At 50.7% G+C, this 15,702-nt stretch overlaps 1 protein-coding gene across 1 annotated transcript in view; it reads left to right on the top strand.

Annotated features, from left to right (window-relative positions):
- Window positions 1-3,746: 3,746 nt before the first annotated feature.
- DENND3 (DENN domain containing 3) overlaps window positions 3,747-15,702 on the top strand; it is a 50,858-nt gene continuing 38,902 nt past the window's right edge. Inside the window, exons 1-5 of the mRNA XM_068983900.1 lie at window positions 3,747-3,848; window positions 10,736-11,015; window positions 11,520-11,635; window positions 13,765-13,907; window positions 14,110-14,221. Of these exons, the coding sequence (XP_068840001.1) occupies window positions 3,747-3,848; window positions 10,736-11,015; window positions 11,520-11,635; window positions 13,765-13,907; window positions 14,110-14,221 (753 nt within the window). The remainder of the gene's footprint in view (window positions 3,849-10,735; window positions 11,016-11,519; window positions 11,636-13,764; window positions 13,908-14,109; window positions 14,222-15,702) is intronic.

Genomic DNA, 15,702 nt, shown 5'->3' with positions numbered 1-15,702 from the left:
GGCTCCTCTGCCCGCCGCCTGCCTGTTCCTCGTGCGGTCTTCCTGCACGAGTGGGAGGAGGTGGGGTAGGGCAGGGGCTGGTCAGGTAGCCTGCAGGGAAGCCTGAAAGTACCACGCATCTGGGGGAATGCCGGCGAATCTGGGGAGCATGGGAGGGGCACAGGCAGAGGTGGGGTGGAGCGGGCCCCCAGGGCGGACGTTTAATCCAGGGGTGAGTGATGGCTGGCCTGCCCGAACAGTTACAGTGCCCACGTGCTGTCATGTGGACAAGACCCCTCCTACTGATCACTGATCACCTACTTTCTCCCTTCTTCAAGGGACAGAGGGATGTTGCTTTGAGAATGTCTACGAGAGTTTGCCAGACCAGACGTGTTTGTCCCCTATGTCTGTGGTTGTTACGGCAAGGTTTTTTCATTGGAGACCATTTCACTTTCATATCAACCACCAAGTCCTCGATAAACTGGTTGCATTTGCATATTTATATCTACATATGAAGATATTACATCCTATCACATATGGCTCTGAAGCAGCAAAGCAAACAGTAGAGAAAGCTATGCATCTCGGCACTAAACCAGCTGGGGAGACATGTGAAATAGAGTGAGGTCACAGCTTTTTTATTGAAAGTAACAGAATATCTGTTTATCCATCCATCCACTGATGGATGTCTGGGTTATTACCTTCTGGCTATTCTAAAAATGCTGTTAAAAACATGGGAGCACAAATACTTGAGTCCCTGCTTTCAGTTATTTTGCACAGCTATCCAGGAGTTGAACTGCTGGATCAAATGGCAATTCTATGCTTAATTTTTTGAGAAACAGCCATACCATTTTCTGCGGTGACTGCACTATTTTACATTCCTACCAACAGTGTACAAGGGTTCCAGTTTATCCACACTGTGGCAAACAGTAGTCCTCTTTTATTTTTTAATAGTAGTTATCCTAGTGTGTGTGAGGTGGGGTGGGGTTTGATTTGCATTTCTCTGGTGCTTAGTGAACACATATTTCTGTACCTTTAGTATATCTTCTTTGGTGAAACATCTATTAATCCTTTATACATTTTTTACAATTGGGTTGTTTTTGCTGTTGAGCTATAGACTATTAATCCCTTATCAGATATATGATTTGCAAACATTTTCTCTTATTCTGTGGACTGCCTTTTTGCTTTTTCCACGTTGCCCTCTGTTGCACCAAAACTGTTTAGTTTTGATGAAATCATCTACTTTCCTTTCATTGCCTGTGTTTTTGATGTCAGATGCAAATCACTGCTAAATCCAATGCTATGAAGCTCCTCCATCATTCCCTATATTTTTTCAAAAGACTTGTAGTTAACACCTAATCCTTGCTAAAATGCCCAAAGAAGTGTTGATAGATGCAGTCCTTATAAATACTATTAAAAAAATAACTTATGGAAGCCAAATTCCATTCCAGAAAATTAATCATTTCAAGGTAAACAATTTAGTGTCATTTAATAAATTCACAATGGTGTGCGTGCCCCCCATTTCTGCATCAGTACTTTATGGTTCAGAAACATTTTCATACCTATTTTCCCACTTGATCTGCACAGTAATCCTGAGAGTCGGACAGAACAGTAAACAAATTACACAGGCTGGAGGGGAGGGAGGGGAAACTATTTGTGAAAGACTGTTGCCAGGCAGGTACTGTGCCAGCATGTTCTTTAACTCATCAAGTTAAAGAACTCAAGTTCTCACCTTGACTCTGACGATACCCACCCTGGCAGTGGGCTTGTCAGCTAGGCTCAGTGGTTCCCTTCCTCCCTCATCTGCATGTCAGCTAGAGGCACTGGCGATTTTGATTGCTGGCTACGTCCACTTCTATCTCCAGTCCATCAGCACTCTCAAGAATGGGGCAAATCTTACTGCAGGCACTAGGAAGTCCCTAAGGAATGAGCAACAGGGGCTCATCAAAAAGCAAGAGTGAGGTGTCAGGAGCCCCTTCAAGGTCACCTGGTCCCTTCTCCAATGCTAAGGATGAGGAAAGGAAGGCCCTAGAAAAGGCGGAATTGTATAGCCCCGTCCACAGCCCGGCGGGACTTTCTTAAGCTCCCCTCCTTAAACCCTTCTACCTGCAGGAGGAAAAGGGACACCTGTGCCTGTGTGAGCCCCACCAGGTCCCCACCGAGGGGGATGCCTCCTGTTTACCTCCTGAGTCCTGGCCACACCGGGCAGCGTGTGAACAGACAGGAAGCCAAGGCTGGGGCGGCGAGGAAAGCGACTGTCACGCAGCTCACTTGGGGCAGACGCCAGCCCAGGTCCCTGCAAGCCCACGACTCTGCTGTGCACACCTCCAGCGGCGTCTGTGAGCCTCCTGAGGACTGCAAGTTCTCAGGTGACAGACTCCACTCTGCCCTCCACCGAGACCACCAACAACCCCAACACAGTGGAGAGAGCCAGACCAGTGTGAGCAAAATCTGTCTTTCTTTTAAAGTCAGTGGCTGCCACTACCGGTCAGGGCTTACCAATGAAGGCCAGGGATGTCCGGCAGCCGCCAGATTTGACTCATGATCTTTGATGACTTAACAGTGAAACACAAATCCTGCGTGAGTCAGGCTGCAGCTGGTGGGGCCTCACCAGGCTGGAAACGTTGAAGGAATCCTTTGGCCTCCAGATCCACCCCACCCCAACCCTATTTTGATTTTGACCTTGCTTTGTCGTTACTGTTTGACATTATTATTAAGCATTTCAGGTTTTTTTTTTTTTTTAAAGAATCATATATAATTAGAACTAGAAGAGTTCCTTTGCCATCATTTCCCACCCGGTTTTACAGATGCTGTCCAAGGTCTGCTGGGAGGCAAAAATAGGACTGGGGCCTGTGTCCAATTCTGTGTCGGTGGCCAGGCACCGAAACCAGCCTCTTGGCCCCAGCCTGTGGCTGGGGAGGCTCACGGTCCACTGGGAACAAGCCAGGCCTGCTTGTAGGGGAAGAGCTCTGTCCATCCCCCGACCCTCCTCAGTCCCGCGCTCCCCGGGTTCTATTCTAGCACCGCCCACCCCGCCCCCTTTCCTGCTGAATTTTACTCAATCTCATAGCGGATTTGGGCAGTCTTAGGTTAAGCAGGCAAAGTTATTAACCGGGCGCCCTTGGCTCGCCGGCCTTTCCTGCCATCCAACGCCCGGGCAGGCCAACTCGACGGCCCTGCTTGCAGGAGGGCTTCCTGGAGTCGGCGGCGGCACAAGGTGGCCTTGGCCTTTTACTCCTTCCAGGGTTGGGCTCAGGGACTTGCAGGAGACTCCCGCACCCACGGCGCTCGTGAGCTGGTCCGAGCCCACCTGGCGACCCTGCCCACCTCTTCCGGGTTTCCCGGGAGCGGAGGCGGCCGCTGGGAGAGAGGATAGGCTGACGGACTGGGGCGCTGGGCTCGCAGACGCCGCGCACGCGCCGGAGCCCGCGGAGCCGTTTAGGAAAGGAAGAGCTCGCGCCCGATGCCCTGGGCCGGCCCCGCAGGCCTCGCCCCTCTCCGACAGGCCCCGCCTCCTCGCTTCGCCTCTCCAGGCCCCGCCCCTCTCGGATGGGCCCCGACCTCCCCGCCCCGCCTCTCAAGGCCCCGCCCCCACACCTGGCCCCGCCCCGAGCCCCGCCCAGCGGGCAGCGCTGTCGGAGGACCGGCCGGCTGCCGCTCGCGCGGGTGCTGGCCAAAGCGGCGGGCGGGGTTGCGGCCCGAAGTCCGGGCCGGGTGGCCCGAGGCGCCCGAGCCCGGTGTGCCCAGTCGGCCGCGGCCGCGGAGCAGCCATGGCGGAGGCCGCGCCGCATCACCCGGCGCTGCCCTCGGGGCTGCTGGAGTTGTGCGCGCTGCTGGGGGCCCCCCGGGACAGCCTTCGCGGCCCGGAGCAGGTGAGGGCGCGGCGCGGTCACGGCGCGGGCGGGGCGGGGCAGCGGCGACAGGCCTGTGCGCACGGAGCCCCAGGCGTCCGCGGGGCTGGGGCGCTGCGTCCAGGTCCTGCGCGGCGACCGCCTGCAGCCGCGGGTGTGGGAGCAGCTGCCGGCCGGCCCCCCGGCCGCGGTGGAGTCGCGAGCGGCTGCGGGCTAGGGGCTCCCGCCCGCTCCCCTCTTTCCGGAAGACCGCCCTGGCGGGACCCCGTGCAGGCGCACCGCGGAGAGCAGGCTGGAGACCGCGCGCGTCCGTCGGCCTGCTTCTTAAGCGCTTCGGCCGCTCGGCTTCTCTGTCTCAGGACGCCCATCTGGGCCAGGTGGAGACGCGGCCGGGCCGCCTGCACTTCCGAGCCCTCCAGGACCAAATCTTTGTCCTCTGTTGAGTGATTTCAGTCATTCCACAGATTCTGTGTCTCCTAGGTGCCGGGGCTGTTCTAGGCAGGTCATAAGGATGTTTTTGGTAGATTTAAGGACCGCGTTAATGTATTTTGCATTTAGATGGTAAGCGATGAAAGGAGCTGTTTTTCGCTGTAAAACACTTTACAATCTGCCTCTCCCTGTTCTCCGCTCTGCACCCTGGTAGCCGAAGTGGCAAGCTCCTATCCCTCTCTCTGGGACGGCAGCTTGAGACATTCTCCTTGTCTCTTCCCTGTGCTCTCACTTTTTCTTAGTTCCGGAGCCCTGGCTCTCTCTGGAGTGGGTCTGCGACCCTCTCCCTTGCCCCAGATGCCTGTGACGCTGTCATTTCTCTCTTGTTAGTGGCGATGCCCGGTGTGTTCAGAGTCCCTGACCCTGCTGCCCTTACCCTGGCAGGTCCTTTCCTCTGGTTCCAGATGACATTAAGGAAAGGCAGAGAAAGGCATTTAAGTATTTAAGGCTGCCGGGTTGAATGGACATTACCCAGAGGCGCTAAATGTTGTAAAATGATCCTGATGCATGTCTGGTAATGGCTTAGTGGTCTCTACTCCTTGGCTTTAGTATAAGGCCAATTTCCACGATTTCTGCATTTCCCTCCTCTCTCAGTCCCTCCTCTCAGTCTGGGTCCCCCTTTGGTCTCTCGTGTCCTCTGACCCTTGTGGATTGAGTCGAACCATCTCCCTGCCTTTCAGTGCCAAGTGGCGTTCCCCCCTTTTTCTTCTGACGGGAAATGACCTGGTTTCGGTTGTGATCTTCTCTGCAGTTAGGCTGTCTTGTGTCTCTGGCGATTACAACACTGTCTCTTAGTTGCTGTGATGTGAAGGGATGAATCAACTGGAATATTTACAGTGGTACTTTCCTGAGCTAAACAGACTACAGCATTTCCCAAGGCAAGTGGGCAGTCGGCCATTCTGCATTTGAGTCTTCATCCTCTTTTCTATACTTTGCTTCTGTTAGGGCTTGGGCAGAGGATGGAAGGAACAGTGGTTGAAGGAGCAGGAGAAAAAGCAGTGTTGTGGGGTGGAGTAACATCCTCCTTCTAAGACCAACATTAATGTTACAGGTAACCAAACATAGCATATCATTCATTCAGTTCTATTTTCAGCTGTTATATTGTTTTGAATGTCCAAGTCTTTTCAGTTCAGTTCAGTCACTCAGTCATGTCTGACTCTTTGCAACCCCATGGACTGCAGCACGCCAGGCCTCCCTGTTCATCAGCAACTCCCAGAGCTTACTCCAACCTATGTCCGCTGAGTTGGTGATTCCATCCAACCATCTCATCCTCTGTCGTCCCCTTCTCCTCCTGCCCTCAATCTATCCCAGGATCAGGGTCTTTTCAAATGAGTCAGCTCTTCACATCAGTGGCCAGAGTATTGGAGTTTCAGCTTCAACATCAGTCCTTCCAATGAATATTCAGGACTGATTTCCTTTAGGATGGACTGGTTGGATCTCCTTGCAGTCCAAGGGACTCTCAAGAGTCTTCTCCAAAACCACAGTTCAAAAGCATCAATTCTTCAGCACTCAGCTTTCTTATAGTCAAACTCTCACATCCATACATGGCTACTGGAAAACCACAGCTTTGACTAGATGGACCTTTGTTGGGAAAGTAATGTCTCTGCTTTTTAATATGCCATCTAGGTTGGTCATAACTTTCCTTCCAAGGAGTAAGCGTCTTTTAATATCATGGCTGCAGTCATCATCTGCAGTGATTTTGGAGCCCCCCAAAAATAAAGTCTGCCACTGTTTCCACTGTTTTCCAAGTTTTAAATGAGGTTCAGCTTTTACTTCTTAAAAATCATCATTTGTCTCTGATTCAGTCATTCCTATTTGGTGACACATGAAAACAGAAGCCCAGAGATATGAGACATAACCAGCTTGATGTTAGGATAGTGTAGTGTCCTAACTTTTGGTTTTATTTATTCCTTAGATGGGGTGGTATTTGTTTTATTGAGGTTAGTGACAAAGAATGCAAGCATACAGTTCAATCCCTAGTGAGTTACTGTGGTCAGTTACATTTCCCTCCACTCCCTGGTTGCTATGGAGACTAGACACAGAGATGCGAAGGCATCCATCATAAATCCGTCACAGGATGATGGAAAAGTGCTCAGAGCCCCTTTCATAGTGTAGGTTGCTGGCATAAATCTTGTGTATGGAAGCACATTTTTGTTTTTTTTTTTTTAGCGGAAGGCCTCTGGCTTTCAATTTCTAGAGCAGCACCATCCAACAGAACTTTCCGGATGATGGCAACCAGTGTTGGTCACCTTCACCACACAGTGTGGTGGCAGCTGGCTGCAGGAGGCTACTGGCTGCTTGAAGTGTGGCTAGTGCCTCTGAGGAACTAAATTTATATTTCATTTAATTTTAATTAATTTAAGTAGTCCGATGTGGCTACTGGTGACTGTGTTGGACTTTCCTAGAGCATTTAAAAAAAAAAATCTATTTCTGTTTTATTTCACAAATGACAGCCAGTCCCATAGTGAAAATCAATGCCGTTATATCATCTAACGAATTTAGAGTGTTGTGGTTTTTACTTTTTAGTAAGTTCTTGTCTGGGAGACCAGAGCAGGAAACTACCCTGGGTGGAGTTTGTGAAAAAGGACCTCAGTCTTCCTCCTGGGGGTGGGGCGATGTGAGGGGCAGTTGCAATATGTATCAGAGAGTAATATGAACCCTTTGGGGTCAAGGGTTGCACTTTCAGGAGTTTAGTCTAATTATAGAGTCAGAGATGCCCAAGCACGTACGGGTAGCTGCCCGTTGTTTAGCGTGATGAAGACTAGAGAACAACCCAGCTGTCTGTCAGAAGGGGATTGGGCAAAAGTAGTGCTAAACTGTCCGCAGTGGGACACCCTAAAGTGTCCACATGAGCTTCCCTGGTGGCGCTAGTGGTAAAGAGCCCCCCCGCCAGTGCAGGAGACGTAACAGGGGTGGGTTTGATCCCTGGGTCGAGCAGATTCCCTGGAGGAGGGCATGGCAACCCACTCCAGTGCTCTCGCCTGGAGACGCGCATGGACAGAGGAGCTTGGTAGGCTACAGGCCGTGGGGTCACAAAGAGTCACACAGGACTGGAGAGACTTAGCGCAAAGTGTTAACAGGGGAGTCAGCATACTGTATGGTTACATGGGGAAAGGCTAATGAAAACATTTAAGTATGATGATTGCGTTTATGAAAAAATCATTTATACATTTAGGAAATGATCAGCCTGTGTCCCATGCGATGTAGAGCATTGCTTTATAGTCACGGGATTATGGGGGAGGTATTCCCTTCCTAGTATTATTTCTATATTATTGTTATTATTTTGTAAAAATGAGACTGTATTGCTTATCTAATCAGAGGAGACAATAGGGATTTCCATTTTGGGGAAAACACAGACAGATGTGTGATGAACTGCTAAGTACCAGGTTGGCTGCACTGTGGCCACATCACTTTCAGTGACTGAAGGTAAGTCGTGGGAGTTATAGAGTTCATGGGCTTTAGCATAATTTTCCGTGCAGACTGAACACGCCTCCAGAGATCACGAGTGCCAGGGAGGGACTGGATGAGCAGCACCCCCACAGGGCCATCCTGTGTGCTGACCGTGGGCCCAGAAAGAGGAGGGCAGCGCATCCCTGCCCCACCCTTCTGAGGGTGACACAGGGCCACTGTGTCGGCGGCGATGTTCTGGCGGTGCTGTGAGAGGGGAGGTGGACTCTGAATGGTGACATTCCAGCAGGTGATGAGCCAGGCGTGAGGCTGCAGGGGGCGTGTGGCCCTGGCTGCAGGGGGCGTGTGGCCCTGGCTGCAGGGTGAGGAGAGGCCCCCTCCAGTGAGTGTGAGAGAGGAGCGGTTGCTGGTGAGGAGGGGGCTGAGGCACGAGCTGGGCACTGTCCCACAGAGCAAAGAGCAGGAAGAAGCACGGGATTGTGACAGGCGCGTGTATCGAGGCGACCGAGGACTTCGGGCACCAGCAGCTTGGGCTCCTTGGCTTTGGAAGCGGGCCGGCTGCTGCCCGGGTGCACAAGCAGTGCAGGGGCCTGTCTGACCCGGGATGCGCTGTGGGATCCCTGCGTGGAGTACTTAGTGAGGGTGGTAATGAGTAGAAACAAAGACCTTTTTTTAGGTCTGGCTTCCCAGGTGGTGCTAGCGGTAAAGAGCCAGCTTGCCAATGCACAAGACGTAAGGATGCAGGTTCGGTCCCTGGGTCGGGATGATGCCCTGGAGAGGGGCATGGCAACCCACTCCCGTATTCTGGCCTGGAAAATTCCATGGACTGTATAGTCCCTGGGGTTGCAAAGAGTCAGACACGACTGAGCGACTTTCGCTTTCACTTTTCTAGCAACGACAACAACAAAAGCTGTCTCATGCCGTGTGGAGAGGGCTTGTTTGTTCTCTGGCTGTGGACTGTGATCTGCTCTAGGAGCTGTTGCACCTTGAGGGGCGGCGCTGCCCAGTCTCTGTGGATGCAACATCTCACACGAGGAGGAAGTAGACCAGCACGTGTTCATAGTGGATTGGTCCAAACTGCTGGAGTTTGATAGGAAGGTTTTAGGGAAGGTTTTAAATGTGTGAAGACAAGGTTTCCTTTCATACATGAAGATTTTAAATTATACAATAAGGATTTCCCATGTTTGATCTTGGTTCCTACTGACGAAGGACCTGCTGGTCATTAACTTTTCCCCCTAAGAATAAACAAACTGTTATCTGAATTCAGATCACATCTCATGAAAATGAGCTTGTTGAGCTTAGAGTGTATTTAGTGACTGAAAATGCTGTCATTACAGAAGTCCTTTGAAGTCTAGGCGTCCCCTGTTACACCTCTGATTCTTATTGAAATGTTGTTGCTGGCTGTTCCTCATTTGCCAGGCAAGGTCACATTTTCCTGGTGACAGTGGTGTTCTTCCTCACGTCATGTCTAGGGTTCCTCAAAGGCCTTAGGATACCCACTCCCCACCGTGCCCCAGGCCACCTCTTTCCTTCCCTACCTTTTATACCCAGAGAGTCCTGTTTTAAACTTGTCTGTCTTTAGCTGGCTTGGCACCCCTCCTTCTCACTCACAGACTGAGGTTCATATACCTTCCTCGGAAAATCTGACATCAACCTGGCGCCTGTGTTTATTTAGTCATAACTCACCAGAAAGAACTCCATTAGATATTTAGTTTGATAGGAAGGTGTTAGAAGATGCCTTATGTTATTTGGGGGAAGAGCGAAAAGATAAAACTTAAAAAAATCTTGGACCAAGTTAGAGCTGAAAAGAATTGAGGCTAAAAGAGCCCCTTTTGTGGATGCTGGTGCGGCCATGTGGACAGGGGGGAGGAGGCAGCTCCTCTCTGTGTCCAGCAGGGCCTCCCTCACTCCCCTTTGTGTCCCTCTACGTCAGAGGTGACACAAGCAACGTGCGTGGTGGCCCGGCTGGCATGGCAGTCTTGTTGTTCAGTTGCCAAGTCGTGTCTGACTCTTTGTGAGCCCATGGACTGCAGCACGCCAGGCTACCCTGTCCTTCACTATCTCCTGGAGTTTGCCCAAACTCATGACCATTGAGTCAGTGATGCCATCCAACCATCTCATCCTCTGTCGACCCCTCTTCCTGCCCTCAGTCTTTCCCAGCTTCAGGGTCTTTTCTAATGAGTCAGTTCTTCGCATCAGGTAGCCAAAGTATTAGAGCTTCAGCTTCAGCATCAATGAACATTCAGGGTTTATTTCCTTTAGGATTGACTGGTTTGATTTCCCTGCTGTCCACGGGACTCTCAAGAGTCTTCTCCAGCACCACAGTTTGAAAGCATCAATTCTTTGGCACTCAGCCTTCTTTATAGTCTAACTCCCACATCCATACCTGGATACTACTGGAAAAAAGCATAGCTTTAACTGTATGGACCTTTGTCAGCAAAATGGTATATCTGCTTTTAATATGCTGTCTATGTCATAGCTTTTCTTCCAAGGAGCAGGCATTAGGCACGTGTCAGCAAATGTGTCTGTGTGGATCTGATAAGATGCAGAGCCCTTCTCGGGGCTCACCCTCTGCACCAGTCTCTGAGGGGGCTCAGGAGACTTGAACTGGGTCCCTTCTCTTAGTCCCTGAACTCACCTCTTGAAAGGGAAGCTCAGAGGGGCCAAGGTATCTGCTGTGGTTCTCGTGGCGCTGGGATCTGAACTCTGGTCTCTATCACGGTGCTGGAGCCTTGGAGCCAGAGCCTTGGAGCCGAGGGCCAGTTTGGTGTCTGTATCAGCGGCTGAACAACCAGGCTCTGAGAGGGTCTGTCGCTCGCGGAGAGAGGGCCTGAGAGTCCCTAAAAGCAGGTCTTATCATCTTGAGCTGCTGGTGGAACAAGCCAGGCACACGCTGCTGAACTCGCCTGGGGTTTGGGGGCTGGAGAGGCCAGAAGACAGGCCGTGGATGCTCCCATGAGGGCTGGACAGCGCAGGGCCTCGGTGCTGACTCTCATTTCCGCCTGCCCCAGGTTGCCCAGAGGAAGGGAGTCAAGGGCCCGTCTTCTCTAGATCCGGAGGTGCTGTCGGTCTTCGTGCCTCCTTTTGTCATGAAGGAGGACAGTCAGCCCGCCGCCGTGAACTCCATGACGCTGGTTAAGAACAGGAAGCGCTCCTTCCGGAAGAAGAGAGAGAGGCCCAGAGTGGAGCTGGGGAAGGGCGTCCCTGGCGGCCCTAGGGGCCCGGACCCCGAGGACGTGAACATCCCCAACGGCGTGGACCTGCTCGCTCTGCCGCAGCTCTGCTTCCCAGGTATGCGTGGGATGGCCTTTTCCTCCACGAGCCAGTGCCTGCTGATGAGCGGGCTTCTGTTCTGGCTTCACTTTCTCCCTGGTTGTAGAGAACTTGGGTCAGAGGACTTGACAGAAGGGCCTGTCTGGAGACTCCGCCAAGAAGTTGATGGGTTTCCTGGTCTTCGGGATTAAAACCTGCAGAGGCAGGGACACCCCTTCCCCGCTGGGCTTGGGACCCAGTCTCTACTCCAGGTGCAGCCTGAAGGTTCTGCCTGGGGGCCTGTCCCCCTGACCCTTCACGAAGGCTTCAGAGCACAGAGCACCTGCAGAGACACTGCTGCTGGTTGGGGCTCACCGAGGAAGGTGCTGCATGGCCGGAGGAGTTAGCATGACTGGCCGTCAAAGAGCCACATGTGACCACGGGGTGGGGAGGACGTGTCTTGTCGCTTATGGTTAGCCCAGGCCTCAGGGTAGACCCCACATGGCTGGACTGAAGCTCCTTCTTTCTTTTCTCTGCCTACAGGGGGCTTGTGTGTGGCCTCTGAGCCCAGAGAGGACTGTGTCCACTTTCTGGTGCTGACCGACGTCTGCGGCAACAGAACCTACGGCGTGGTGGCGCAGTACTACCGACCCCTGCACGTACGTGGTTTGCACAGCTTCCTCCTGAAACTGCGTCTAGGTAGTGGGGTTATTTTGCAGTGAAATACACACTACGTGGCCATCACCATTTTAACCGTTAAAAAATGTGTAGTTCAATGGCGTTAAGTACATTCGTGGTGCTGAGCCACCATCCCCGCCGTCTAGTTCCAGGACGTCTTTATCACCCCAGAAGGCCGTGGGGTCTCATTAGCAGCACTCCCCAGACCCCGCTGCCCCCAGCCCTGGGCCACTGCTTGTCTGCTCTCTGCCTCTGTGGCTTTGCCTGTCTTGGACATTTCGTGTCAGTGGAATCGTATGACACGTGTCTTTCTGTATCTGGCTTTTTCCCACTTAGTGTGATGTCTTCAGATCTCACCCATGTTGGAGCAGGTGCCAGGGCTTCCCTCCTTTTCACGGCTGCTGTGATATTCCATGGTGTATGTAAACCACATCCTGCTTCTCCGTTCCTCAGCTGAGGGAACTGGGGCTGTTTTCCTGCGTGTCAGGTGCCTGGGCTTAGGTTTTGAGAAGATGACTCAGTCATCAAGCATTTGGGGAGTGCTTTCTGGGCAGGGCAGGTGTGTGTGACCCAGCTGGCCTTGGGGGGTTTGTAGGGACCATGACGGACCGTAAAGTACAGGGTAATCAGCTGCCTACTTCCAACCCTGAAGAAGACTCCCCTAGGGCCCAGATGAGGGGTCCCTGATATTTTTTGCATAGTTAAAAAAAATTATTTTATTGAAATATAGTTGATTTACAATATTGTGTTAGTTTCAGTGTGTGGCAAAGTGATTCAGTTATACATATATATATATATATACACACATACACTTTTTAAGATCTTTTCCTTTACAGGTTATTATAAGATATGGAATATAGTTCCCTGTGCTATACAGTAGGTCCTTGCTGTTTATTTTATATGTAGAAGTATACACATTTTAATCCCCAAATCCCAATTTATCCCTCCCCCTTTACCCTTTTGGTCATCATAAATTTGTTTTCTGTGAATTTATTTCTGTTTTGTAAATGAGTTCACTGTCGCATCGTTTTAGATTCTGCATATAAGCAGTGTCGTTTGATATTTGTCTTTCTCTGGCTTACTTCGCTTAGTGCAATAATCTCTAGGTCCATCCACGTTACTGCGAATGGCATTTATTTCATTCTTTCTTATGGCTGAGTAATATTCCACCGTGTGCACTCACCGCCTCTTCTTCATCCTTTCATCTGTGGAGGGACACAGCTTGTTTCCATGTCTCGGCTACTGTAAGCAGTGCTGCTGTGGACCTTGCGGGGCGTGGATCTTTTGGAATTATGTTTTCTCCACACACACGGTGGGCCCTCCAATATTGTGCCCTTTGTGAGCTGTGAATCCCTCTGCTGTGTTCTTTTCTGGTGGATATCCCCCCATCATGGGCCGAGGCCTCTCCTGCCCCCTCCTCAGTGCACGATGCCCACTTGGCTCCCAGCCCTCTTGAATATGGCCTTTTGCCTAAGTGGGGCCCCCTTCTTGTGTCTCACTGTATTCTGACTGTGCACCCCTTTCACTGAAGGCAGTGAGCTTCTCCCGGGCAGGGGCCAGTCTTACCTTCTCTGTAGCCCCAGTGCCTCACTCAGAGCGAGCTCCCCACGGGCTCCGTCATTGCTGGAGAGAGTGGAGCTTCTCCCGGGCAGGGGCCAGTCTTACCGTCTCTGTAGCTCCAGCGCCTCACTCAGAGCGAGCTCCCCACGGGCTCCGTCAGTGCTGGAGAGAGTGAAGCTTCTCCCGGGCAGGGGCCAGTCTTACTGTCTCTGTAACCCCAGCGCCTCACTCAGAGTGAGCTCCCTACGGGCTCCGTCAGTGCTGGTGGAGAGAGTGGAGCTTCTCCTGGGCAGGGGCCAGTCTTACCGTCTCTGTAGCCCAGCGCCTCACTCAGAGCGAGCTTCCCACAGGCTCCATCAGTATTGGTGGAAAGGTTGGTGCTCTCTTTTGTGAGGCGATGACGCAGGCGGGACCGGCCAGATGTGTTTAAGACGGCTGTCCAGCCCCCGTCCGGGCTCCTCTCCGTCTGGAGATACCAGCACCATTGAAAATGGAGACCGGGCCTTGCCAGGATTTGACGGGAGGTGACGGTGCCGTTGCTTTTCTCCAGGATGAGTACTGCTTCTACAACGGCAAGACGCACTGGGAGGCGCTGGGGCCAGGTGGGGGCGCGGCCGGCTGCTTCGTGCCCTTCGCGGTGTGCGTGGTCTCCAGATTCCCCTATTACAACGCCCTCAAGGACTGTCTCTCCTGGTGAGTCTGCACCCAGCCCCCCAGAAAGCCTGCCTGCACCCTGGGCAGCCGGACTTCTGGGATCCCACACCCAGAGTACTCTCCTGGCAGTGAGAAGTCCTGGAACTCCTGGAGCAGAGACTTCAGCTCTGATTAGCAGTTCAGAAGACGATGATTGGATGCTCATATTTATTTTGTGGTGTGATTTTTCTTTCAATTTCAGTTTATTGACTCATCTGAAGTTCTGTAAAGATTTCGAAGTTGACAATCACATAAAAGACTTTGCTGCAAAACTATCTTTAATACCCAGCCCGCCCCCTGGACCACTCCATTTGGTAATGAAATCCGAATTATCTTGTTTTTTTTTTTTTTTTTCTTTGCAAATAGTAAAAGCAATATGATGAAGATGGTTTATTTATTTTTAATTGACATGTAGTTGACTTACAACGTGTTAATTTATGCTATATAGCAAAGTGACTCCGTTTGACATATACGTATACATTCTGTATGTTCTTTTCCATTCTGATTTATCGTAGGATGTTGAATATAGTTCTCTGTGCTATACTGTTGGATGCTGCTTATCCATTCTGTGTGTGATAGTTAGCATCTGATAGTCCCAAACTCCCACCCCAGCGCTCCCCAGTCACTCCCCTCTCGTGTCCACCAGTCTGTTCTTGCATCCGTGAGTCTGTGTCTGTCATGGACAGCTTCGTTAGTGTCATATTTCAGGTTTCACGGGTAGCTCGTGCCGTGTGGTGCTCGTCCCTCTGTTTCTGGCTTGCTCTGATGGTCTCCAGTTGCTTTCATGTTGCTGCAGATCACATGATTTCCTTCTTTCGTGTGGCTGAGTAGCAGTCCATCGTATATAGGTCCCACGTCAGTGGAGATGGCTTAACTCTTTTAAATGATTTTCAGTTCTAGCTTTGTTTAAATTTTGCTTCTCAAGTTCCTTTCAGAAGCATTTTATGCCTTGTGTCCAAAGGTTAGGAAACTAGAGGTAAATTAGAACATTTGTCTTCTAAAACCTTAAAAATAAAATTTCAGTCTAAAGTCAAATATCTAGGCCTGAGTTTTGCTGAGTGGCTCATGATGAACAGATATTGAGCTAGTAATAGGCCCCTTTGGTGGTTAACATGTTAATTCATTACTGGCTATTCAGAAAACACATCAAATTTACTTATACTACAAATCCGCCCCCCCTTTTCTTTGGTCTTAAATATGAGGTTTATATTTAACTTATTGATGTTTTTTCTTGTCCAGTGTAGTTAGTAAAAAGCAAGTGGTTTGGTTTTTTTGTTATTCATAGTGCCCTTGTGTTATTTAATTGATAGACAAGGGTTCCCAAACCGGGTTCTGTGAAACACTGGTTGACATGTTATTGGCTCTCTTGAGGTGGGAGGTTTCCAGGTTAAGGAAAGCTGAAGAAAGACAGACTTATTCCCCTTTTGCTGGGTAACATGCCAGACTGCTAAGTTGTGTGATGAAACCTGTTTGAGTCAACGATTTCCAAACTAATTTAACTGCGGGATGCTTCCTTTTTTTTGGAAACAAACGTGTTAAATAAATGTCCTGAAGCGCATAGTAAATGTTAATTTCACTCTGGTAGTTCGTTCGGGAAGATTTTACCTATACATCTTGTTTTTTTCTATGTTTTGATTATTATGGACAGTTGAGAAATTATTAGGATATTTGTGATTATTATTAATTATTAAAGTATGTACATTTTTGTATTACGCTAAACCCAGCAGTCTGCTTGGGAGGGACATCCCACCAAGTACATTCCCGGCTCAAGGCAGGGCACGATGTCTGTCTGTCT

This window comes from Capricornis sumatraensis, chromosome 11, assembly GCF_032405125.1.
Source record: "Capricornis sumatraensis isolate serow.1 chromosome 11, serow.2, whole genome shotgun sequence".
NCBI lineage: Eukaryota > Metazoa > Chordata > Mammalia > Artiodactyla > Bovidae > Capricornis > Capricornis sumatraensis.
The sequence above is the reverse complement of the archived record's forward strand: the minus strand, read 5'-3'. Positions and strand labels throughout refer to the sequence as shown.